This window comes from Impatiens glandulifera, chromosome 2 (genome assembly GCF_907164915.1).
Source record: "Impatiens glandulifera chromosome 2, dImpGla2.1, whole genome shotgun sequence".
NCBI lineage: Eukaryota > Viridiplantae > Streptophyta > Magnoliopsida > Ericales > Balsaminaceae > Impatiens > Impatiens glandulifera.
Genome location: NC_061863.1, coordinates 43,471,281 through 43,496,965, shown reverse-complemented (window position 1 = coordinate 43,496,965; position 25,685 = coordinate 43,471,281). Strand labels below are relative to the sequence as shown.

The window sequence follows — 25,685 nt, the reverse complement described above, 5'->3', positions numbered from 1 at the left end:
TTCTTTTTTTCACCCATCAATTACTTAATTTATTAACCAAAATACTAAATTACCCGATAAATATTTATTATAATATAGTAATATGGGACAAACTCGACAATTACTTTTCTTTCAACCACCCAAGTAAAAGTTTGATTTAATTCAATAGCATCAAAATAAAATCACTTTCATATTTTAATTTAACATTAGTTTTCAAATAATTTGATGTGCAAGTTTTGTTTGTTCACTAATAGCAAAGAATTGCGGGCTTTGTAAAACCCGTCCGGATTTCAAGTCACTCAGAAATAGACAAATTCAAGAGAAATCATGTTATCCATAAACCCTTCCTTGGACTGGTTTTGACTACAATTCAGACAAACAAGAGAGGGTTCTTCCTCTTTGGTGAGATCTAATCTTGGCTTAGTAGCGATGGGAGGCGGAAACCAAGGCGTGATGATGATGACGATTACTTCCCAGAATCTGAACCCTTTTTCCCAGTTGCAATTGCAGATCAAGGGTCTTGAGATTAAATTCAAGGAATGGTTGGCCAAGCAGTCCTTACCCCTTGAGGCCGCCATCGTTACCGTCACAAGCGCTGCACAAGGCGCTGCCATCGGCGGCCTAATGGGTACCTTCACAAGCGACATCTCCTCTTCTATCCCCACCCCTCCTCCTAATGCCCCCGGCTTCAATCCCCAAGCCATGGCTTCTTTCAAGCAAGCCCAGGTACCAAAACTGTATCTTCATCATGGCTGGACTGAATTGAGTCATTGTAATTGCTGAAACACTAAAAAACATGCATTTATTTAAGGCTTTGCAATTTAGGAATAGTTGGAAAACTTGATATACCGTTTCTTGCCCGCAATTTGATTTCTGGATATGTTCTGATATATATATATTTAAGAATACATTCATTCTATTTCAGAGGTTTTGCAGTAATTTCCACTATATTGTATTTGGTTCAGGTCTTTGTTTTCCAAACTGATAATGTGAAAAGGTTTTGATCTATAGATCATAAACAAGTTTCTTTTTGACTTATTATCAGGCCTTATCAGGGGGTCCTTTGATACAAGCAAGGAATTTTGCTGTCATGACAGGAGTAAATGCTGGTATAACTTGTGTCATGAGAAGAATAAGAGGGAAAGAGGATGTGCAGTCCAGGCAATTCCTTTTGAATACACACATTTATCTACTTTTTCACCTTTTCCTTCTTTTGAAATGTTGTTTGTATTGCATATCTATCTTAGCTTCTTTTGAAATATATTGTTTAGATCGTTGGGTTTTGTATGTTTTTCCATTACATAATTTCCGAGACTGTCTGTTTTTGCAGTATGGTGGCTGCTTTTGGATCTGGAGCCATGTTCTCACTAGTGAGTGGTATGGGTGGTCCAAATCCAGTAACTAATGTAATTTCATCGGGCCTCTTCTTTGCACTTCTTCAAGGTGGACTTTTTAAGGTAATATCTAAGGATGTTTACTACTGTCAATCCTAGTATTTTATTTTACTTTTCAAACAAGTACTTTAGTTACAATGAAAGCATACTGGCAGACTTTGGCCCATTTAACCTTTAAAATGAAAGCTCGCTCATGCACTATTTTATTTGAAAGTATTCCATGTTTTGGTCTTTTGTTGGTGTTTTTTTTATGAGATTCGATGAAGGTACAATTGTTGTGGATTTCTCCTAAACTTTTGTTTGGGAACCTGATCATTCATGAGAATATGGTAATTTGTTTGAAATCTGCTAATCGATGCTAAGTTGTGCCTGTTTAAGTTAGGCTGCCTTTTTCTTTCTTTTTTGTTTGTTTGGAAAAAGTGGATTATAATTGGTTTATATGACTAAAATATCCTTTATATTTAAGATAGTATAGTTGATCCTGGAATGTATCATGTATCCTCTCGGGGCAGATCATAATGGAAATTCCATTTTACCATGCAGATGGGCCAGAAGTTCTCGCAGCCAGCAACTGAAGATGTGCACTACGCGAAAACTAGAAACATGTTGGCAACCCTAGGCCTCCAAAATTATGAAAAGAATTTCAAGAGAGGATTGTTAGCAGACAACACCTTGACCTTACTAACTGACAGGCTAGTATTCCAAGCTGTCTGCATCAGAGTTTCGAGCACTACTTTGTTTTTGGTGTGGAAATTTTAGGTTATATTGCTGACTTTTGTATTAATTACAGTGCTCTTAGGGATGTGAAAATACCTCCTGGACCGAGGCTCATTATTCTGGATCACATCCAAAGGTTGAATTCTTCATTCGAAGAATTATATGTCTTTTGTACTGAGACAATAATGTATTCTCATTAGTAGGGGGCTTTTTTTACGTGTGTAGGGACCCGGAGCTTAAAAGAAGATGATGGACTAAAGCGCGTTTGCAGTGGATTGTCAGACCCAGATAAGTTTTGTTGTTATTTTCTTAGAGTTCATTATTTTGTTCGCAATCTATTGTGGGCGGGTGGGTGGATGTGCTTTGTAGTAGGTGAGGCTTACATTTGATAATGCTATGAAGTTGTGTGAGAACTTAGAAGAAAGCCTCTTAGGATTTGAATGTTCTTTATGTTCATTAAGTAGATTGATCTTAATAGAAAAAGAGATGATGATGATGGTTGAATATGAATTTCTCACTTATTCAAGCTTTATAACAATGCTTCATTTACACATATTATATATATATGTATGTCAATGATTTGTTTATATTCCTATTCATAAATACTTATAGCTATATTTGTTTTTGCTTTGATAAAGTTAAAAAATGGCTTTAAAGTGATGGAAATGGAGATTTCTGATTATTTTAATGCCAAAGCCTTAAGTGTCCCTTAGTGTTGTGAAAGGTAAAATAAAATCTTTATTCTTTCATTGAGTTAGGCTAATGTTTTCTTCCAATTATTACTTTAGGACAAGTTATGCTATTGTTTTCTTCCAATTATTGCTTTAGGACAAGGAGTAAAAAAAATTTGTAACTTGATCTAAAAATTTATCAAAAAAATACATTTTTTTCATCCACTTTTCACCACCTAAGTAAGCAAGTAATGATGACAAAATACTAATTTTGTTATGTTAATGTTTTCTTCCCATTATTGTTTGTATGTATATAATTATTAGGTCCTTATTTTCTTTTATAATCTATATATTCTTGAAATAACATTCTAAGAAAACTATTAATTAATTATTTAAATAAATAATCATGATATTTAATACTATAATAAATTAAAACATAAATTTGAAGCAAATGATTAAAAGATAAGAACATCTCCCAAATAAATGGGCAATTGACATTTGAACTTGAGTTGTTTTTAATTGAGAAAAACGACTATTCAAATAATAAATTAAAACATAAATTTAACGTAAGAGATTAAAAATAAGTATATCCCCAATTACTATAATAAATAAATCACGTGTTTAAAAAAATGTGGATCACGGGATTTTAATGTCAGGTCATCATATTAAGTATGCTTTTGGATCTTCTTCTAGACTAACGGTAACAAGAGGTGGATATTCTTCGGGCCTTTATGAAGTCCTAGTTTCGAGCCCGTTAGACGGTAAATTTTAAGTCTGATTAAATGGCTAAGTGTGTTTGCGGGTTATGTGTTTAACCCACAGAAATTATTCGCACTCCATATGACCAGCGAAATCCAATATTCTTATAAAAAAAAGTTAACTTTTGGATACTTTTATCTTACCAGTTACAACCGTCTTTATTATTAAATTAATAATTACCAGATGTGAGAAAGTATAATGTTTTTAATTTATTCGTAAAGTTTTCTTTCAACATATGTTTTTTTAAATGAGATAGTTTATTTAATAAATGAATTGGAGATTGATAATATTTTTATTTTTAATAAAGAGTAAACTTTTTATTATTGAGAAAATTACGGTGAGTGCTAAAAGTGTTTAAAAGAATTGACAAAGAAGTCTCATCCATTGCATATTTTTTTATTCTTGATAGTTACGAGAGTAAGAAAATGAAATATTTAATCTGTTATAACAATATGTATGAGAATGACGTAAATAATAATCAGACAGAGATTTAACGTCGTTCACCAAGATAGAACTTGGTTACGTCTACCCAGAAGAGAGATTATTATTGAGAAGATTATTTATAGAGATGATATAACAAATTATGGTTATAACACGAGTTTATATAACACTTGGTCCCTTAAAACTCTAATACAGAAAGCCTAACAAATAGGGAATTGGGTCGGCCCATTAAGAAAGCCAACTATTCAAGTTTATTTAACAAATCTTCACATTGACTTGAATTCTCTCAGATGTTCCAGGTGCATTAGTTAATGCCCAGATCTCCTAAATACATTCGTCAATGCAATGCCGGACCTGAGATTTCGAGCCCTGAGGCGAGCACAAAACTTGGTGCCCTCAAAGCTTAATATTCATACATATATTTTTTATCGATTTAAATATAATAGTATTTGTAACATTAATTCTAGAAATAAAATATCATCAAAACAATATGTCATAAGTAAATACTAAAAAAACAAAGAAGATCCAAATAAAATATAAAATTCATGTTCCGAACTAGTACATAGTCACTTGAATATTACTCGTCTCGCATTTTTTAAAGCGAAAGTATTGATCAAGTTTGCATAATCAACTTTCTTGATCAGTTATTTTCGCAATTCTTTGCACAACTGCAATTATTCTCTTCAATACTTGTTTCCAATGTTCTATCTCTTTGTTAATTGCTACTTGCACACTTTCATCAATTGTCTTTTTCTTTTGAAGTCTTCCTTCTAATTCAATCCAACTAGTCATACCATCAATATGATCTTTACTAGTTTCATGAAGATTGAGGCATCGATTGATATTCTTCCAATCTTTGTATCCTTCGTCAGCCAGATAATCAAGTTTCGCCATGGTTCTCTGAGTTTTGAATAACTTGCAACAAAAACAGAAGATATTGTCCATAGAAATAGAGTACACTAACCATCTTCTATCACTTTTCTCACCATTTGTCAATTGTCTTTTATAATGTGATGAATTGAAATGTCTTCTAGTGTTATCAAGAGGAAACACAATATCATCATATCTTTTAGTTCCTCTTTCAACCAAAAAGTCCCTAATATTTTGCATTTTGTCCCAATTTCCTGGATCATCAACATTTAAAGGAAACAAAATCTTTTGATTTATATCTTCATCAGTGTCACTTTTAGGCATACTTACATCGTTCTCATTTTCAGACTGTTTTGGGTCTTCATTGCAAAGTTTTTTCAATTCACCATGTTCCTGATTATTCAACTTATCATCGATGTCATTCTGGTTTACTTACTCTAATACTTGATCGCTTGTGAAATATTTATTAAGGCTTCCTACTTGGCTTTGAATTAAAACATCTTTCTTTTGTTTTTTCTGCCCAAAATAATTATTTTTTTATAGGAGGCATGCTTGATAAAACTCTAAATGCTAATCTGCATTAAAAAATTATAGATTAACCAGCATTCTATGAATCTATGATTAACCACAATGTTGTACTTCCGCTATGCAATAATGCAAGATACATATTGTGAATCCACCATTCCACCAGACAAATCCTCAACAACCAAAAATAATCAAGTAAATCGAACCAAAATCTCACCGAAATCGGAGGAAGAACTCTAGTGGGCAGTGGCGCAGTGCCAAGAAACAAGGCTGGAACGAGCGAAAAAGGCCCAAGAGCTCGGGGAAGGAGACAACCAAATTTTCTACTCCGATTCCGGCAAGCTGGAGGATCGACGACGAGCTTGGAGTTTGGGGGAAGTGTTTTCTTTTCTTTTTCCAGAATGCTTGTTCTTATTTTTTTCTTTTTCCTTGATTTTGTTGATAAATGGAAATCGTGCGATTCTTTTCTCCAAGTAACATAGTGTTTTTTATTTTTATTTTTTTGGATACAAATTAAGTTAGGGCTTATCATTAATAGGTTATCAATTATTATTTATGGGCTTTTTAAAAATAAGCCCAAGAACATATCATTATAATTTTTTTTGAAGATTTTGGTGCCCCAAAAATATTTGGGCCTAAGACAATTGTCTTACTTATTACACAGTAGGTCCGGGCTTGCGTCAATGTCAGGTGGCTCAGATTCACTCGTCAGTTCCGGATGGCCCAGATGCACTCGCCGGTGTCGGATGGCCCAGATGCACTCATCGGTGCTAGATGACCCAGATACACTCGCCGGTGTCAGATGACCCAAATGTAATCGTCAATACCAGATGTATTAGTCAATGCCCAGATAACTCAGATTCATTTGTCAATGCCTAGATGACCCATATGCATTACATTAGTAAATGCCCAAACGGCTCAGATGCATTAGTCAATGCCCAGATGGTCCATATGCATTAGTCAATGCCCAGATAGCCCAAATACATTAGTTAATGCCCAGATGTTCAATCTTCTCTATCTCTCTTCTAAAGTTGCCCTAGGACAACTTAACAGTTTCTGACGTTAAGCAAGTCCAAACAATGTTGGAACTTGATATGAGGAACTGGCTTAGTGAACATATCAGCATGATTGTCAGCAGTTCCTACCTTTTTCACCTTTATCCTCTTCCCAGTCCTTAAGAAATGATACCGCACGTCAATATGCTTAGTCAATTCATGATGAACTTGATCTTTGGCTAAGCATATAGCACTCAGACTGTCACAAAAGACAATTGTTTGATCCTAATGTAGGCCCAGATCACTAATTAGTCATTTCAACCATATTCTCTCTTTAACAGCTTCTGTTAATGCCATGCACTCCACTTTTGTTGTAGACAAAGTCACAGTAGGTTGTAGAGTCATTTTCCAACTAACAACCGAGCCCCCAAGAGTAAATACATAACCAGTCATAGATCTCCTACTATCAACATCTCCAGCATAATCAAAATCTGAATAACTAGTAATTAGAAATTGTGTATCACCTCCATATATGAGACCAACATCAAATGTTCCCCGTAGATACCTGAATATCCTCTTCACAGCTTGTCAATACTCCTTCCCTAGTTGTACCATAATCTGCTCACAACACTCACTACTTGTGCCAGATCTGGTCTTGTACAAACCATATCATACATCAAACTCCCTACTGCACTATAATAAGGAACTCGAGTCATATACTTTTTCTCTTAATCTGTCTGAGAAGCAAACAAAGTAGTAAGATGAATATTAGCAGCACAAGGTGTATCTATAGGTTTATCTTATGACATCCCAAACCTTGACAACACCTTCTCAATGTAACCTTTTTGTGATAAGAAAAGTTTTTTTTGGCCCCTATCTCTAAGAATCTCCATTCCTAGAATTTTCCGAGCTGCTCCTAGATCTTTCATCTCAAACTCAGCATTTAGAAGATCTTTTAGCTTCTGAACATCTGTTTTGCTCTTTGCTGCTACCAACATGTCATCTACATACAAGACTAAGTAGATGAATGAGTCATCTTTCAACTTGTTATAGTACACACAACAGTCATATACACTCCTCTTGTAGTTAAGAGACGTCATAAAGTTGTCAAATCTCTTATATAGTGCATTGGAGATTGTTTAAGTCCGTATAAAGACTTATTCAACTTGCAAACATATTTTTCCTTTCCTAGAACTTGAAAACCTTTTGGCTGAGTCATGTATGTTTCTTCCACTGTCTCTCCATGTAAAAAGACTGTTTTCACATCAAGTTGTTCGAGCTCCAAATCCTGATGTGTCATTATTGCTAGTAACACCCTGATAGAAGTATGTTTGACTATTGGTGAGAAAATTCTGTTATAGTCTACTCTCTCCTTCTGATAGAACTCCTTTGCAACAACTCGAGCCTTAAACTTGACTCCTTTAACAACTGTTATACCTTCTTTTTTTGAAAACTCATTTGCAGGTAATAACCTTTCTCCCTATAGGCAAAGATACTAACTCCCAAGTATGATTTTTGTGAAGTGAGTCCATCTCATCTCCCATTGTTGTGAACCATTGCGCAGCTTCTAACCCGAATACAACTTCTTTGTAAGTGGATGGTACAGACGTATTCACTTCCTCCTTAGTAACTTGTAGTGCATAACCAACCATATCTTCATAACCATATCTTTGAGGTGGTCTAACTTCAATCCTCCTTAACCGACCTTCAACTACACTCTCATGAATAACTTCAGATGGTTAAGAATCTAATTGTTCAGACTCTGGCAGCTGACCCTCAACGTGGGGTTTTTTATCCTTTTGTAGAGTAGTTTCTAACTCCACCTGTTTATTAGCATTATTGTTTTCTGTTATAGATTTCTCAATAGAGTTAAGTATAGAGAGTTCTCATCAAAGATGACGTTTCTACTCAAAATAACTCTTTTTTCAGATGGAGACCATACTTTGTATCATTTTACACCATCTTCATAACCCACAAATAATCCTTTCTTCACTTTTGGCTCTAGTTTACCGTCACTAATATGATAATAAATTGTGCAACCAAGGACTTTTAGACCCAAGTAATCAACAGATTTTCTAGACCATACCTCGTAAGGTGTTTTACAGTTAATCTCGGTGTGAGGCCCACGATTTATCAAATAACATGATGTAGTCATTGTCGCTGCCCAAAAACTTTTATCAAGCTTTGCATTAGAGAGCATGCACCTTGTTTTTTCCAGTAACGTCTGATTCATTCTTTCAGCTATATCGTTCTACTGTGACGTATGCCTTACCGTGTGATGTCGAGCAATCCCTGCATCCTTGCAGAACTGATTGAAATCAAATGAACAAAACTCCAGACCATTGTCAGTTCACAACCTTTTAATTTTCTTTCTAGTTTGATTTTCCACTAATGTTTTCCATTCTTTGAAGTATCTAAAGGCTTCTCCTTTATTTTTCATAACAAACAACCAAGTCATCCTTGAAAAATCATCAATAATTGTCAATAAGTATCTTTGACCTCAAATAGATTCAACGCTAGCTGGACCCCAACAATCTGAATGGATATAATCAAGTGTGTCTTTTATCATGTTAATAGCCTTTGGAAACTTGTTGCGATGTAGTTTCCCAAAAAAACAATGCTCACAGAAGTCAAGACTCGTGATCTTGTGACCTCCAAGAAGATCCCCCTTTGCTAAAATTTGCATCCCCCTTTCACTCATATAACTAAGCCTCATATGCCAAAGTTTAGTCATATCATCCTTGTGAATCTCTAAGGATGAAACAGAATCTAAGACAGTGGAACCCTGCAAGAAATACATAGTGCCATTCTTGACACCTTTCAGAATAACATCAGAACCCTTGCAGACATTTAGAACTCCACTTTCACCATTGAACCAAAATCCTTTACTATCTAACATACTTAGAGATATCAAGTTCTTAGTAATAAGTGGAACATGTCTAACCTCATTTAGTGTACAAAATCTATCATCATGTGTCCTGATCTTGATTGAGCCAATCCCAACTACCTTACAAACATAACTATTGGCCATAGAAACACTATCACCATCTACTTGTTTGTAAGATTCAAACCACTCTCTTTGAGGAAAAATATGATACAAAGCTCCAGAATTAAGAACTCATGCATCAGTTTGATGGGTATGACCATCTACCACTAGAGCAATGTCATCATCAGATAATATATTATCTTCTGCAACAGCTGCAGAACTAGAATCAAATTTCTGTGGATTTTTCTTCAAAGGCATTCATTCTTCCAATGTCCTTTCTCTTTGCAGTAATTACAGATATCATTCGGCTTAGGACCCTTTGAAGTAAACGACTTGTCGCATTTTTTCTTTCCCTCACCCGTTACTTCCGCTGGTAAACAACCCTGAAGTTTAACTATCTGTAATTGTACCAGACGCCATATGACGTAGATCCCTTGAATGAAGGGTAGACCTGACATCTTCCAGACTTACTGTATCTTTCCCAACAATGAAAGACCGGACAAAATTTTCATATGATGGAGGCAAAGATACTAACAAGATTAATGTAGCATCTTCATCATCAACCTTAACATCAATATTTCTTAATTCTAACATAATAGAATTTAATTGATCTAGGTGTTCTCTGATTTTCATGCCTTCATGCATTCGTAGAGTGAACGAATGTTTCTTTAGAAACAACTTGTTGGTGAGTGACTTCGTCGTATAAAGACTCTCCAACTTCAACCATAACCCAGTGGCCTTCTCCTCCTTAAGACCTCGATGATAACATCGTCTACAAGACACAACATTATTGTTGAATGCACCTTCTCCTCCAGAATGACCACCTCAGCGATTATATCTGCTCTTAATGACACTTTCAGTGCCCCCATAGGCCCTGTTGTTTCAGTAAGCTCGCATCTTGATCTGTCATATGCTAAAACTGTTTCTCCCCGTGAACTTGTCGATTTTAATGTTCATTGTTGCCATCTCAGTTGAAGAACAACAAACGACTGACTTAATCTGGCTCTGATACCAGTTTGTTATAACGGAATGCGTGAGAATGACGTAAACAATAAACAGACAGAGATTTAACGTGGTTCACCAAGATAAAACTTGACTACGTCCACCTAGAAGAGAGAGATTATTATTGAGAAGATTGTTTACAGAGATCATATAACAAACTAGGGTTATAACACGAGTTTATATAACACTTGGTCTCCTGAAACCCTAATACAGAAAGCCTAACAAATAGAGAATTGAGTCGGCCTATTAAGAAAGCCCAACTATTCAAGTTTATTCAACATGATCTTACTTCTTAGCAATGTCATACTTTTTTCCTTGAAAAATTCAACGATTTTTTTTCAAATAGATCACCACATAATTGGGACAATTGGATTCCATCTTGAATCAATATTGTTTAGAGTGCTTCGATCATTCTATTTTTTCACATTCACCTACAGTTAGTGACATCTCCCATTGAAGATTAAGGAGATTTTGGATAAGAGAACCAATTTCATTTGTCATATGACAATCCAAGAAAAGATGGTTGACTAAAACCTAAAAAAAACTAAAAAAAAAATAGTCATCTATTTGTTAAATGGAATCATATTAAGATGTTTTTATTTATTAATTATTAGTATTAAACTTTTTTTTGATAAATTATTTGTTTCATTTACTATAAAGTTGCTAACTTAACTTTTTTTTTTATAGTATGAATTATAATTTTATTAAATATTACTTGAGTATAAATTTAAATAGTGCTTAATAAAATAACTTTTATTATTCAAAAGTTTATTTATATTTATTTTTAAAAAATCAAATATATATATATATATATATGAAAATGATAAGGAAGAATGAAAGAGGGAATGAGGTGACATTAAGAAATGACAATTTAAAATCGTCCTGCGAAAATCGAATCGAATTGTTCCGTTTGGGATAATTTTTCCCTGAAACTGAACGAGAATAGGACAGGGATGATATTTGTGTCCCCGCTCCGATCTCACCCGATTTTGTCCCGAACACTATAAATATAATTAAATATATTAAATCATCAATATATTTATAATATATTTATTTATTCATTATATTTTATAAAAATCGTAAATTTATTTTTTTATAATAATATAAAATTTCAATATATTACAATATATATTATATTAAAAATTCGTTTATATAGGATTTCCCGAAACCAAACGGTGCGGAAGATGATATTAAAAAAATCTCTGAAATAAAAACGGGACGGGGATAATAAATGTATTCTCCGCCCGAATTGCTCATTGCCATCCCTAGGTGACATCAACTTTATAAAAATAAAAAAGTGGGAGGAAAGAGAGAAGAAAGTGCTCAAATTTATTTAATTAAACATATTTTATGTTTAAATACAATTTTTCTCTATTCCTTATTTAACTAAATAAATTAAAATGAATAAACTGAATCATACCAAACTTATCTAAAAATAAACTAAATAAGTGGGAGCTAATAAATTATATTCAATCAAATTTATCATTATTATGAATATTATAAAAATATATTATTAATAATTTTATTTGAATATAATATGCTATAATTAATGTTATAGTGGCTGGTCCATATTATCTTCTTGTCCTTGTACACATAAATAGTATTATCATTGTTTGTTTGTTTGGTTATAAGTTATTTGGAGTATTTTTAAATAATTTTATTTGATTTAAATTATTACAAAATAATTTTTTTAAATTGAAAGACCTAAATAATAAAAATATATTTAAAAATAAATAAATAATATTTTAATGAATAAGTTAAATGATGTAAAATTAAAGATTAATTAAGAGTTAATTTTATTCAACTTATTCTCTTGACGCTATCTTATTTGTAGGTACTTTTAATTTGATATAATTTATCTCTCTTTTCACTTTTTATCTTTTTTTCAACCAGTAATTACATATCATTTGACATATCATTCTCTTTTCTATTTCCTCTCTCAAATTCCTCTCCCAATCATTTATTTTATTATTTAATTTTAAATATTAATAAATTATTTAAATTAAAAAGTAATATATTTAAAAATAAATTAGATTAATATATTAATTTTTATAAGTTTTTATTAATATATATATATTTAAATATTAACCAATGACTTTAATTAAAAAATAATATATTTTAAATCAAATAATATGAATATATTAATTTTTATAAATATATTTAATATAAATATAAAATATGATATAAAAATATATATATATATATATATATAAAAATATTTAATAATATTTTAAAATTCTGAGTCCCTCTTCTATCTTTTATTTGAAAACTGCATTATTTTTCTCTATTTTTATTTTTATTTTTATTTCTATTTTCAACTCTTTTTTTTTTTTTTATTATTTAGATTGAGGATATAGTCAATAAAGAAAAATAATTTATTATTATTATATATTTTTTCAAATTTTCACTTTTTTCGGTTGTCAATTTTTGTTGGATCTCTCACCTCCTTTCTATCACAATTCAATTTGAGCACGTTTGATTCATTTCAATTATTTATGATCTTTCATTCCAATTGTGATTGATACTTTAAAATATTCAATAAAAAATAATTTAATTTTTAAAATTATAATTATATCAAAATACATATATAATAAATAAAAATATATTTAAATGTATATTTTATTATAATAATAATTTTATATAAATATATAAAAATATTAGAAATATATAAAATATACCAGAAATAATGAATAAAATAATTAGAAAGAAATTAACTAAATTAGAGAGAAAGAATAAAATAATTAAAAATAAATGAAATAAATAAGAGAATTAATAAAAAAATAGAGAAATGATTCTTATTCTTCGCTCAAAAAATCAAATAATTTCTCTCATTTCTCTCTTTCCTCCCACTTTTACATTTTTAAGTGATGCAAGTCATTTTCTCACCAAATTTCCTTACCAAATTTCCTCTATCTATCACTTTTTAAATAAAATAGAAAAATACTAAAATTATAATTTATTTCATAACTTATTATTCAAAATTATTGTAACATGCAATCAAACTAGACCTGAATACGATAATTGAATTGCTTCAAAACTAAAAGAATAAATGACAAGTACAGTTAGACGGAATTGACAATGACAGCAATTGCGGGGCCTCACCGTCGCCGGCGCCGGCTGCCATTCAAGTCCTATCTTATTATCCCACTCCTACACTCCACTCCACTCGTCTGGTATTATCATATTACCTTAATTCTCCTATTCTCTCATCATCAGCCAGCGACAATGGCTACAATTACTGTTACTAATCATTTCACTGTTCATATGATTTTCATCACTAATAGTTGCTCCGCATAATGACTCAACCTAGAGCCTAGATCTGTACCTATATACACATTTCGCAACTATATCAATTTACAGCAATGAAAGGTAATTATACAACATCTTCGTTGAAGTCGCCGGCCGATGCACTAGAACGGCCTGTAAAGGTGGATGAACTGATATCCTCAAGTACAGATGGTCAAACAAGTTCGAATAGGATCGTCTTCTTTGATAATGATATTGGTGAGATCTCTAATCTCCATTTTCCACATGCTCTGCTACTTGAATTTTAACTTACTGCGATTTTTGTTCTTAATGAAGTCATTTCATATATTAGAAGTGAATTTAATATACAGGAAACAGTCGTTTTAGCCCCACTGCTGTATATTCGGACGACAATGAGCTGAAATATGGCCTACCTGACCCTCCCTTGATTCCTTATCTAACAATACAAAGACCTCCACTTAATAATTCACAACCAAGAGAGGGTCTCGATTGATGTAATTCACTTATGGCCTCGAGTATCCTTAAAATTAGTTTGTGCGATTAGCTTTTGCCGATGGTTTTTTACTTGCTTGAGATATGTCAGTCCCTCTGATCAAAAAGAAAAGAAAGCATCTCGAGTTTGGCATTCTGGAATTGAGCTTTCGATTATGCAAGAGAAAGAAATCTGGAAAGTTGGGATAATCGGTGAAACTTGTATAGAGTACCAACTTTTCTTAGTTTTCTTCCTTTGAAAAGTTTACTAGCATTGCTTTGTATATGCAAGCAGCAGTAAGCCACTGGATTAACAAACAAAGCTATCTAATTTGACTGACTGAGAGACATTATGTGTACATTTTTTTTCTCCCTTCATTGTGGGTTCTGGAATAGGGTTTACTTTTCTAGTCCTTAGACAATGAACACTCTTAATACATGCTTGATTCATTGGAATTTCTGGTTAAGTTTCTGAATCTGCAACTACTTGTTAATGTGCTCAATGTTATTTACTACTACTAATTTTGATTTAGATCTGACACGACCCTCTTTCACTCTAAGAAGAACCTTTCTATTACGTTTACATTATAGCTGGAAAAATTCTATCGCATTTTTTAGTTCATTTACAATGAATGAATAGGCAGTGCGGCGATGTATATATATATTTCAGTATCTTCTGTGTGACTGAAGGAATATGGAAATGTCGATGTTGCTCTTGGACCTACAGAAAAGGGACTCCTTGGATTGATCATATTCAGGACCCTACTAGAAATCCACGGCATCGATGTATCTTTTGTGAGATTCGAGGTTAGTTAGTGTACTTATTCTGAAAAAAATGAATGCCTCAATTAGCTCAAACTTCCTTTATCTGTTTGAAGCTTTAGGAGGACATATTCTGAATTACCTTGACTTTCATCTCAGAATTTTAGGGAACTTTCTTCAATTGCCATCTAACCGGAATTTGGTTTGTGAGTTAACATATGTGTATAGTCTTGCATTGGGCATAGTCACTGATATTTTGTCCTTTTTAACGATTTTTTAATTTTTAGTAATCATGTACTGCCAAAATATAGCCACTTAAGATTAATTAAACTATCGGATTTTCTTTACCCACCATCTAGTATCTACACATACTTCCTTCCCTATATGCCCCTGAAAGGCTAAATTCTTTTAATGAACTCCTGCAGGTGGTGAATTTAAGCATCTGTTCTCAGATATAGGACCTAATGATGTTCAAGGTCTTGTTTTTGAGAAAAACGTTGGAGATAATGGATTATTTTCCACTTCAGTGGAGCTTGATGCTCAAAGAATTCAGAGCAATGGCTTTAACCATCAAAACGAAGAGAACCACATTGATGCCAGCAATTTGGATCTTGGGGTTCAGCCTGTTGAAAAATCTTCTAATGGATACAGCATGAACACCTCTTCTCCTGAGATAACCGCAGCAAGTGATGAAGGTAGTCTCATGAAAGAGACTGACTCTGAAAAAACTGAATATGATGTTGAAAGGGTATTAGAGAAGCAGAACACCCATGATCTCTATTGCCCTAATTGTCGTTCTTGTATTACCAGAAGGGTTATTCTGCGGAAACGAAAACGGACTGTCTCTATTTCAAAAGAATTGGAAACCGAAATTGTACCTTATTTAGATCTTGATCCTACTGAAGATCAAGGTGGTAAGGCACTTGATAATAAGAGATTGGCTACAACTGAAAAGGTCACTATCCATGAAGGTGGTTCCTCATCAGCAGCCAATGATTCTGATCGAGATAATGAGCCAGAGATGTTCAGATGCTTGTCATGCTTTAGCTTTTTCATTCCGACAGGTATAGATCAGATCTTCGACATGGAATAAACTTCTCATGCACATAGTCACATTTTATGTCAATTACCCATAAGAGATAAGATAAATCCCACTGTGTTATATTGTTATTATTATGGGGTTCAGAAAATAAAAAGTGCTTTATCCTCTAAATTGTAAAAGCTTCATATGCATGTTTTTCCTTCCAAGGGGACACATCTTGAAACATTGTGATAGTCTATCGGTTGAACATCTAATTGATTTCTTATATTTCATCTATTCTGTCTAGCACCTTATTTTGGCCTTTCTCCTTGAGTGTCACTTCCCTCTCAAATAGAGTCCATGTATGAGCTCTTAAACATGAAGCTTTATTTTTAACTGTTAATGTATCATCATAGCCTTACAAAGCACATGTTTGCATGATATAACTGCATTTGCATCACTTCTATACCTATTCCACATATTCGGTCTCCTATTAGGGTTCTCTAGCCTACATACTAAGTCAAATTTTCCAGGTAATGGTTTTAGACTATTTAATCTACCTGGAGAGAAAATTGCGAAGGAAAACAGAGAAAAAATTGACACAATATCAGCACCAAGGAAGGCCTGGTGGCACTTCATGTTTCACTCAGATAAGGTGCCAAACTCAGGTATTTAATGTACTCTACTGCTACTGAGTTGACCTTTAATAGCACTAAGCTGTATGATGTCCCTTATAATTCTTATTACCCAACGGAATACTTTCTTTGATATGTTGATGCAGAAACTGATAACGAAAATCTCCAAAAAGGTGACATTGGAACGTCGAGTGAGCTTTTATCTCCTTCCGATTCTTCTAATATGCCAGCAAAAGAAGAAACTAACAAGACTGAATTGCATGATGGAATAAGGATTGTGCCTTATCCAGCCAAAGCCCCTGAATTGTTTGGAAAGGTCATATTTAATGCAGGAGAGAAACCAGATGGTGCAATGGATAATGGCAGAGGTAAGTAAAGTAAATCAGTTTTATGCTAAGACTGCATGGTATGATGAGCCGTAACTTGTTTATTTAATTCCCTTCTGATACTTCTTGTATGCCAGCAAAAGAAGAAACTAATAAAACTGAATTGCATGATGGAACAATTATTGTGCCTTTTCCAGCGAAAGCCCCTGGAATGATTGGAAAGGTAATATTTAATGCAGGAGAGAAACCAGATGGTGCAATGGATAATGACAGAGGTAATTCAAGTAAATCAGTTTTATGTTGAGACCGGATGGTATGATGAGCCCTAACTGTTTATTTCACTCCCTTCTGATACGTTTTGTATACCAGGAAATGAAGAAACTAATAAAACTGAATTGCATGATGGGACAAGTGTTTTGCCTTATCCAGCCAAAGCCCCTGAAATGATTGGAAAGGTAACATTTAATGCAGGAGAGAAATCAGATGGTGCAATGGATAATGACAGAGGTAATTCAAGTAAATCAGTTTTATGTTGAGACCGAATGGTATGATGAGCCCTAACTTGTTTATTTCACTCCCTTCTGATACGTTTTGTATGCCAGCAAATGAAGAAACTAATAAAACTGAATTGCATGATGGAACAAGTATTATGCCTTATCCAGCCAAAGCCTCTGGAATGATTGGAAAGGTAATATTTAACGCAGGAGAGAAACCAGATGGTGCAATGGATAATGACAGAGGTAATTCATGTAAATCAGTTTTATGTTGAGACCGGATGGTATGATAAGTCCTAACTTGTTTATTTGACTCCTTTCCTATACGTTTTGTATGCCAGGAAATGAAGAAACTAATAAAACTGAATTGCATGATGGAACAAGTGTTGTGCCTTATCCAGCCAAAGCCCCTGAAATGATTGGACAGGTCATATTTAATGTAGGAGAGAAACCAGATGGTGCAATGGATAATGGTAGAGGTAATTCAAGTAAATAGTTTATAATGCTAAGACTGGATGGTACTTGTTTATTTTGCAATACCTATTACCTGCTACCCTAGCTGCAGAAGTATATCTTATCCCCACATGAAGTTACCAAAACACAAAATTCATTCAATGAATCTCGCTGGTTTATCATCCTTAAAGCTTGCAATTGATCTCAAATTATCTTTTGGCAAAGAATTCTGCATTTCGTTCCCATGTGATTTCAGTGTATCCATGGTGGATGGAACAATTGTTATAATCTCTTCATGCTTCTGTTCTGGTGATAGGCCGGTTTGCAATGGATCATTCATCGGCACAATCTGGTTCCACCATTGTCAAGCATACTGGAAATATTGTACCTAAGCATCAACAAGATGGGCTAAAAGTTTTGGTTAATGAAAGTTTCAACCCTATCAATCCTTTAGTTGTGGAGGAAACAGTGAAAGGTCTGAATCCCAATCTGGCAGGACAACAGGATTTGGATGGTAAAGATTTCTAACCTTTATGTACAAAATGCCAAATACAGAAAAAATAGGCTGTGCATAGTGAGAGAGAAAGAGAAAAAAGAGAGTAGTTCACATATATAAAGTGGTTGACTGATCCATCCACAAAGATAATATCCTATTTCCTTAATATGAAATTATAAAATAAAATGATTGAATCCCTGAATATTAGGTATTCCTAAATATATATAAAAAACATGATAAGTTCTACCTCAAACAATGAAGAGAATGAGAAATGTCTTGTAAATGTACATTTTCCTCGTTTATATGGAGACTACTTCTACCTCAAACTTGTCCCATTGATAGATTATTTTTCCCATGTATCAAAAACATATAATTTTTTTTTTCAAATTGCTATATGTAGTTCTTGTGCTACCATCTATATCTCATGCATGAGATTTTGGAGATTGAATTGGAAATGGTTTTTGGTCATGATATAACTTTGGCTATAAGTCAATTCAATTTTAGCATTTTCCCAACTATTTGCTATCAGCTATGTAAATCTACAGGCGCACTATAAAATTTGTATGATTTTTTTGCTGCTGTTAATTCTTTTAGAATTAACATTAACTGGAAGTCAAAATTTAAATTTTAAATGGTTTGTTCAGTAGAGTGTTTTTTTATACATGTTGATTGAAACATGCACTATACACTAAGGTGTGAACCTCTCGTCAGCAAAATCAGATCAAGAACTCAGAGACGCGGCCATGGAAGAAAATATAATTGGAGATCTTCATCCTAAGAAACAATTTGTTGAAGCCAGACATAACGATGGATCAACAATTGGAGATGAAAACTCTCTTAACAAAAGTAGCACCAACTGTAAGTGGATGTGGATTTTACATATTAAGTCAGCATACGCCTATATTATTTTTAACGTTGGTTTGGAACTTTTAGTGCATTCATGCCACATTTTCTGGCCTGAAACAATGAAGAATAGGAGAATTGGCACGTCAATGTACATTTTCCTCATTTATATGGAGGCTAATTACTACCACAAACTTGTTCCATTGATAGATGATTTTTTCCCCCATGTATCAAATATGTTACTTTTTTCAATTGGTTTATGTAATTCTTGTGTTACCATCTATCATGCATGACATTTTGAAGTTTGATTGGGGAATGGTTTTATGGTCATATTTAGACATGACTTTAGCTAAATCAACTTAATCGATAGGCTTGCACTATATAAATTGTATGCTCTTTTAGCTGCTGCTACCGATTCTTTAGAAATAAGCTTAACTGAGAATCAAGATTCTAAATGGTTTCTTCAGTTGAGTATGTTATTCATGTTAATTGAAACATGCACAACTCACTAAGATGTGAACCTCTTGTCAGCAAAACCAGATCAAGAACTCAGAGATGCGGTTATGGGAAAAAATACATTTGGTGATCTTCTTCCCAAGGAACAAGTTGTTGAAGTCAAGTATAATGATGGGTCTTCCATTGAAGATGAAAATTCTCTTAACAAAAATAGCACCTACTGTAAGTGGATTTGAAATTTGCATTCATTTTACATATTAAGTCAGCATACTCCTATATTATTTATAATGTTGGTTAGGAACTTCTAGGGCATTCACGTCACCCCTGAAACGAAAAGGGGAAATTGCCTGTAAATGTTCATTTCCCTTATATTTATGGAGGATTAACTTACCACAAACTTGTTCCACTGACAGATGATGTTTTCCTATGTATCAAATATCTCTTAAACTTTTTTAACTATGTACATGCTATTCTTGTGTCACCATCTGTCATGCATGAGAATTTAGAGTTTGATTGGGAAAAAGGTTTTTGGCTATATTCAATTCAACTTATAGCCTTTTCCAATCATTTGGCATCAGCTATGTGAATCTATAGGCTTGCACTATATAAATTGTATGATCTTTTTTTGCTTCTGTTGATTCTTTTAGAAATAAACTTAACTGGAAATCAAGAAGTAAAGATTCTAAATGGTTTCTTCAGTTGAGTATTTTTATAAATGTTGATTGAAACTTGCATGACTCACCAAGGCTTGAACCTCTCGTCAGCAAAAGAAGATTCAGAACTCAGAGACGCGATTATTGAAGAAAATATACTTGGTGATCTTCTTCCCAACAAACAAGTTGTTGAAACCAGGCATAACGATGGATCTGCAATTGAAGATGAAAATTCTCCTAACGAAACTAGCACCAACTGTAAGTGGATGTGAAAATTGCATTCATTCACCTATATTATTTATAATGACATTGTGACCTGAAACAATGAGTCCATAGATATATAATGTTTTCCCATGTAGAAAATAACTCCAAAACTTTTTCAACTTAGTAAATGTAATTCTCGTGTTACCTTCCGTCATGCATGACTTTGGCTTACCTTAGGGTTTCTGTGCAGTTCTTCATTTTGGAGTTTCTGGATATCCTGTTGTTGGCACTAAGGTGGATATACATATTGAGAAACCCCTGAAAGATGATACGGATTTAAGTATATCCATTCATAATTCTTCACTGCTTCCTGATAAAAAAGTCACGGGTACATCAGATCTGAAAGTTGTCCTGGAAAATAAAGATGCAGGTATGGAAAATCTCCCTTCATCTTCTTAATATCCTTCTAGTGAAAGCAGGTGTATTGAAAAGTTTGCCCAAAAACTTTCCTCTCTCATCAAATCTTGTGATTTTGTGGGCATTTCAGACCTCAGAAACTGGTTATATTTGAAACATTATATATACAGAAAGTTCAAGAATTGCTGTATTATAATGCCTGTATAAAGAATACAAATATTATATGTTGCTCCTTTGTATATTCATTCTGCCTGCTGGTAAGCTTTGGTGATCAATTTATAATCTTTTATTTGCTTTAGGTGGTGGTGATACGGTTATTCACATAGGAGACCGGCCTGAGTTTGTAGCTCTTCCAAGCTCTCGTGATGTGGTTGAAACAGGAGCTGTACAACAAACCAGACAGGCTGAAGCTAGAGGCACTAATGGGCTGGACATTGTCAAGAGTATTGTATATGGTGGTCTGATTGAATCAATAACAAGCCTAGGCATTGTGTCATCAGCAGTCGGTGCTGATGCTGCTACATGTAAGTGTTCAAAATCCTACTTTAGGTATGAGCATCTTAAATTTGATCAATTAACCCAAATTATTATTTTAACATATGAGAAAATTTGTCAATGTAGTGTAGCTGCTGGTTCAACCCCTCCTTAGAGTTAGCGCGTTTCAAAAACATGAAGAAAGAAATTTTTATTCAATTGATTTATTAGTTTGATTTCCATCATTATATTGCAGAGTGATCATGCACTTTTTCCTGTTTGGCTCCATGAATTGTGATGTTTACAAGTCTGTTGGGTCCTCAGTCATTTCATTAATTTTCTTGCAGTGAATATTTTTGCATTGTCAATTGCCAATTTGGTTGGTGGGATTTTTCTGATTATTCACAATGTAAGTCTCCTAACTATTTCATATTTTCCCTCAATCTTAAATCCATGCTTAATCTTGCAGATGCATAAGAACCATTGTATTTCTTATTATTCTGTTTCCTTAAGCTGTTTCAGTATATCATGAACTCTTATAGTTCATCTTTCATTTGCAGATTTGGGACCTTAGAGCTGAACATGATGCTACAAACACTTCTACAGAAGCGACAAACACTAACGTTGATGGAGCCACCTCCACCCTTAGAAAAGATCGTTACCTCGAATTACTAGGCTGTAGAGAAAACTTCTGGATTCAAGCAACTGTTGGTATATTGTCGTTTCTAATATTTGGTATGATACCTCCTGTTACTTATGGCTTCTCTTTCCGTAAGAGTGATGATATGGATTTCAAATTAGCGGCAGTTGCCACAGCCTCTTTGTTATGCATCGCTCTACTTGCTTCTGGAAAAGCGTATATCCAGAGACAGCCAGCCAAGGGTTATGTTAAAACTGTAGTGTACTATATTATTATGGGATTTATGGCATCAGGCATTTCTTATGTAGCTGGTGATCTTATCAAGAAGCTGTTGGAGAAACTTGGTTTATTTGAGTCTGGTGAAGCAGCTTTCAACATGTCCATCATCCAGACAGTGCCAACAGAAACAGTGGGGAGTTCCTCGTATTAATTATCAAGAAAATGAAATTTTCTCACTTAGATCCTTTGAGGTGAGTCCAATCTGTTTCCTTTTAATTGAGTAATGTAGTATATATAATTGCTCGTCTTTTACTACTCATTTCAAATAAGGATTGCCATTTCAAATTAGGTAATCCAAACCTTGAGTAACAAAATCATAACAATGACCCTATCTTTTTTTGGATCCAGCAAAGTATTCACCAATGAACATTTTTTTATACAAACTTACAAAGTTTGGTTTAGTTGGATACATTAGAAATTTCTTTATATTGACAGAACTTGATGGCATAGGAACATGCATACCATAAACATAAAAGTAGCTATAATTAAGATTCCATAGCTAGTGGTCCCATTAGAAACAAAAGAGATCAAACAAACCTAATTTGATTATGGAAGCTATAACATAAACAGTAGATCTAACAGATGCTTTGCTAAAAGAAAAAGAGAGAACACATAATTGATTCTACATAAGAGCAGTGGTAATAAATACTTTGTTGATTGTTGTCCATGCTAGTCACTTCAATTAAATATTATTTTTTCTCCCATTGTTAAGCAGGATATATTTACGAGGTTTGATCCAGAAAGAAATTTGAACGATTATTGTAGAAGGATTGATTGGTCTTATTCCCAGTTGCAAAGGTTAGGATTGATGCTCCTGATTTAAGTCAGGTTTACTTCTGCTCTTCTTCATTTTGGCCTTAAATCGAGATTTTGCAACTAATGTCTGCACTGTGTTGACAAAATTCCCAATTGCCATAATGATGAGAAGAATTCCACATGTAATAACCTGTCAAAACCACACGATTTTCCCCAGTCGTCTCAATCCCTTTAGTCGTGATTTCCCCACATGGGACACCACTTAATATAAAAATATGCTCACCTGCCACTCGGAAACATGGCTGTTTAATGCAGTTCCTAGCAGCAAACACCCAACGTATGCTTCAAATCCCTAATATCAAGGGTGCACATAAAAAAACATGTCAATAATTTTCTTCTTATATTATGTTTCTGAGTGAATGTAGAGAAACCTCAAAATACCAAAAATGTCAAATGAGCATATAGGAATTATTAAAAACATTTTTAGCATAAATTACCTGTAATACAAACAAGATAGGTGCCAGAAGCCACAGTTGACCTTTCACACCAGCAGTTTCTCCCCATACAACATCCATTCTCCTAGCCTACAAAAATATCAATAATAATTAATGAGATTACATTAAGGACTTTTGTCTCTTTCTAATTAAATTATTTAACTAATTTTATTGGAACAAAATACTTCTTACATCACTTCACCTCTACTACTACTGATATAATCTATAATCGAACTAAGTCTTTGAAACAACATCCTGGATATTGGTTTGAACATTTTATTCGGGCTTTCAAAGATCCTATATGTATTCATAAAGTATCCTTGTATACTCACTCACCTAGATATGTATTTTAATTAGATTCCAAAATAATACACTTTTTTAGAATAGACAGCTTTCAAGTTGAATAATAATAATAATAGATCATGAATCAAACCTTTCCAAGAGCAATGCGTGTATAAAGTCTTTGCCTTTGATATCTATTTTGTAGAAGCATCACTATTCCTTGCATTATAGCCCATTGCAAAAACAGTTGTATCCCCCTCTGCAGCCAGCCAACAAAACATAACATTAGTTTTGGGTACACAATGATGGGGACAGAGATTTACTCATCCCATAAAATGGTACAATCTTTGAAAAGAAAAGTAGGGTTTTTCAGTATAAATAATCAATTATTCACATGTATTATTACAACACCAGGTATATACAATGGCCAGTTTTCTGGACAGAATCATGTTAGATTAAAAACTATGTGACAAACTTCAATAATTAGCATGATTGATAATAACCTGCTTGTGAGCACAGTCAGGTCCTCTGTCTATCTCCCAGGTGAGGCTAATAAGTGACATTGCCATAGCAAAATAGTGATGATATATCCACCTGCAACAGAATTACACAAATTAAAGCAAAACCCATAGAAAAAGAGATCATGATCGATAAAAAATTACAAAAAGTAAGAGATCAATCCAGCAGTTACACTACCATGGCCTAATATCACTGCCATTGACTCTCAATATGTTCTCTCGCAAAGCCAAACCCGCATAAAGAAATAGCAACCATGCCTGAAAAGGCCCATGATCAGTGGTCTTGTAAATAATGAAAGGTAAAAAAAAAAGTATAGAGAAAATACCTGGTAAAGCTGAACTGGGGGTGCAGGTAGACATCCATGCCAAACCCATGATCTCAAGACAAGCAGTAGTGATGGGAATACAAGAAATAGAACTGCAGTTCTATCCTGAAAAGAAAGAAAAAGAAACCAACTTACTTAAGATTGAATACTTTTACTTATAAATTGAATGAAGAACAAACATACTCTGAATTTGTTGTATTCTTCTTTAACTTTCAATTTAACTTCCTTTCTTACAGCTTGAACATTGATTGGACCAAGAAACATAGTCAGAAACCGACCTATAATCAAACATAGTCAGCAGCAGCAGCAATTGAAGAATTGATGAATACAAAATTAAGAGGAGTAGATGAAAAAGAAGATAATATATATATATATAAGACCGTGAGATCTGCTTGGAAGAAATGAAGCTGCATCTCCTTCTGTTAATCCATAGCTAGCTCGATAAAGATCTTCATCAAGCTAAACAACATATAGCTGATATTATTATTATTATTATATGCAAAAAAGTAAAAGATGTTGTTACCTACCTTTTCGGCTTCTTTGGGAGAAAGGATGCCTTTATCGATAAAGGAAGCAATAGTGGCGCGATTTCGTTTGATATTTGAATCTAGAGAAAGTGCTCGCTGGCGTAGAGATTCTTCTTCCTTGGCATTTCTGGAGATCAATGAGGCGGCTGAATCCTGAAGCTCCTTCGCCGATTCAACCAGACTCAATACTTGTTCGGTCATGTTTTTTCTTTCATCGGTAATGTCCTTCTCCTCTTCCATATCTCCTTTCTGATCAATTCAATTCAATTCATCTAAATAATAATAATAATAGTAAGATGACACGCAAAGATAAGCAGGTTGGAGGCAGAATACCGGAGGTGCGAAACATACCTTTCTTTGGCGAAACAACAGCAGCAGAAGCAGAAGAAGCAAGGAAGAGAGCGAAATCTAAGAGAAGAAGAGAGAGATTTCCGATGCCGGAGCCGGAGCCATTGTTAATCAGCTGATGAACTGCTACTGATCGGTCACCGGTGAGCCGATTCCAGCATACGTAAGAGACAATTCTCTTTCTGCCTTACAAATTACAATTCA

General features: G+C 33.7%; 3 protein-coding genes across 13 annotated transcripts; 2 read left to right on the top strand and 1 right to left on the bottom strand.

Moving 5' to 3' along the window:
* Window positions 1-289: 289 nt before the first annotated feature.
* LOC124926113 (chloroplastic import inner membrane translocase subunit HP30-2-like) lies at window positions 290-2,682 on the top strand. The gene is made up of 6 exons (XM_047466283.1): window positions 290-705; window positions 1,025-1,140; window positions 1,310-1,436; window positions 1,917-2,065; window positions 2,164-2,226; window positions 2,316-2,682. The coding sequence occupies exons 1-6, from the start codon at window positions 409-411 to the stop codon at window positions 2,338-2,340; spliced, it is 777 nt and encodes a 258-aa protein (XP_047322239.1). The 5' UTR covers window positions 290-408; the 3' UTR covers window positions 2,341-2,682.
* Window positions 2,683-13,508: 10,826 nt separating this feature from the next.
* Window positions 13,509-23,072, top strand: LOC124925497. 11 transcript variants are annotated; one of them, XM_047465512.1, is made up of 18 exons: window positions 13,509-13,843; window positions 14,768-14,884; window positions 15,265-15,903; window positions 16,394-16,528; window positions 16,642-16,863; window positions 16,959-17,096; window positions 17,191-17,328; window positions 17,424-17,561; window positions 17,657-17,788; window positions 18,085-18,282; window positions 18,958-19,122; window positions 19,639-19,785; window positions 20,310-20,474; window positions 20,671-20,850; window positions 21,137-21,361; window positions 21,659-21,720; window positions 21,872-22,421; window positions 22,943-23,072. In XM_047465512.1, the coding sequence occupies exons 1-17, from the start codon at window positions 13,702-13,704 to the stop codon at window positions 22,379-22,381; spliced, it is 3,453 nt and encodes a 1,150-aa protein (XP_047321468.1). In that variant the 5' UTR covers window positions 13,509-13,701; the 3' UTR covers window positions 22,382-22,421; window positions 22,943-23,072. The 11 variants fall into 11 exon arrangements, with proteins under 11 accessions (XP_047321468.1, XP_047321475.1, XP_047321477.1 ...); XM_047465515.1 differs by having other exon boundaries at window positions 13,510-13,843; window positions 17,657-17,794; window positions 18,985-19,122; XM_047465514.1 differs by having other exon boundaries at window positions 13,510-13,843; window positions 17,657-17,794; window positions 18,976-19,122.
* Window positions 22,796-25,276, bottom strand: LOC124925499 (transmembrane protein 120 homolog). Its single transcript, XM_047465522.1, has 9 exons — window positions 25,134-25,276; window positions 24,790-25,065; window positions 24,607-24,711; window positions 24,459-24,538; window positions 24,266-24,356; window positions 23,914-24,021; window positions 23,484-23,570; window positions 23,270-23,338; window positions 22,796-23,176 (listed from the first exon to the last, which is right to left on the bottom strand). Exons 2-9 carry the CDS (start codon window positions 24,868-24,870, stop codon window positions 23,030-23,032), a joined length of 768 nt encoding a protein of 255 aa, XP_047321478.1. The 5' UTR covers window positions 24,871-25,065; window positions 25,134-25,276; the 3' UTR covers window positions 22,796-23,029.
* Between the last annotated feature and the right edge of the window lie 409 nt (window positions 25,277-25,685).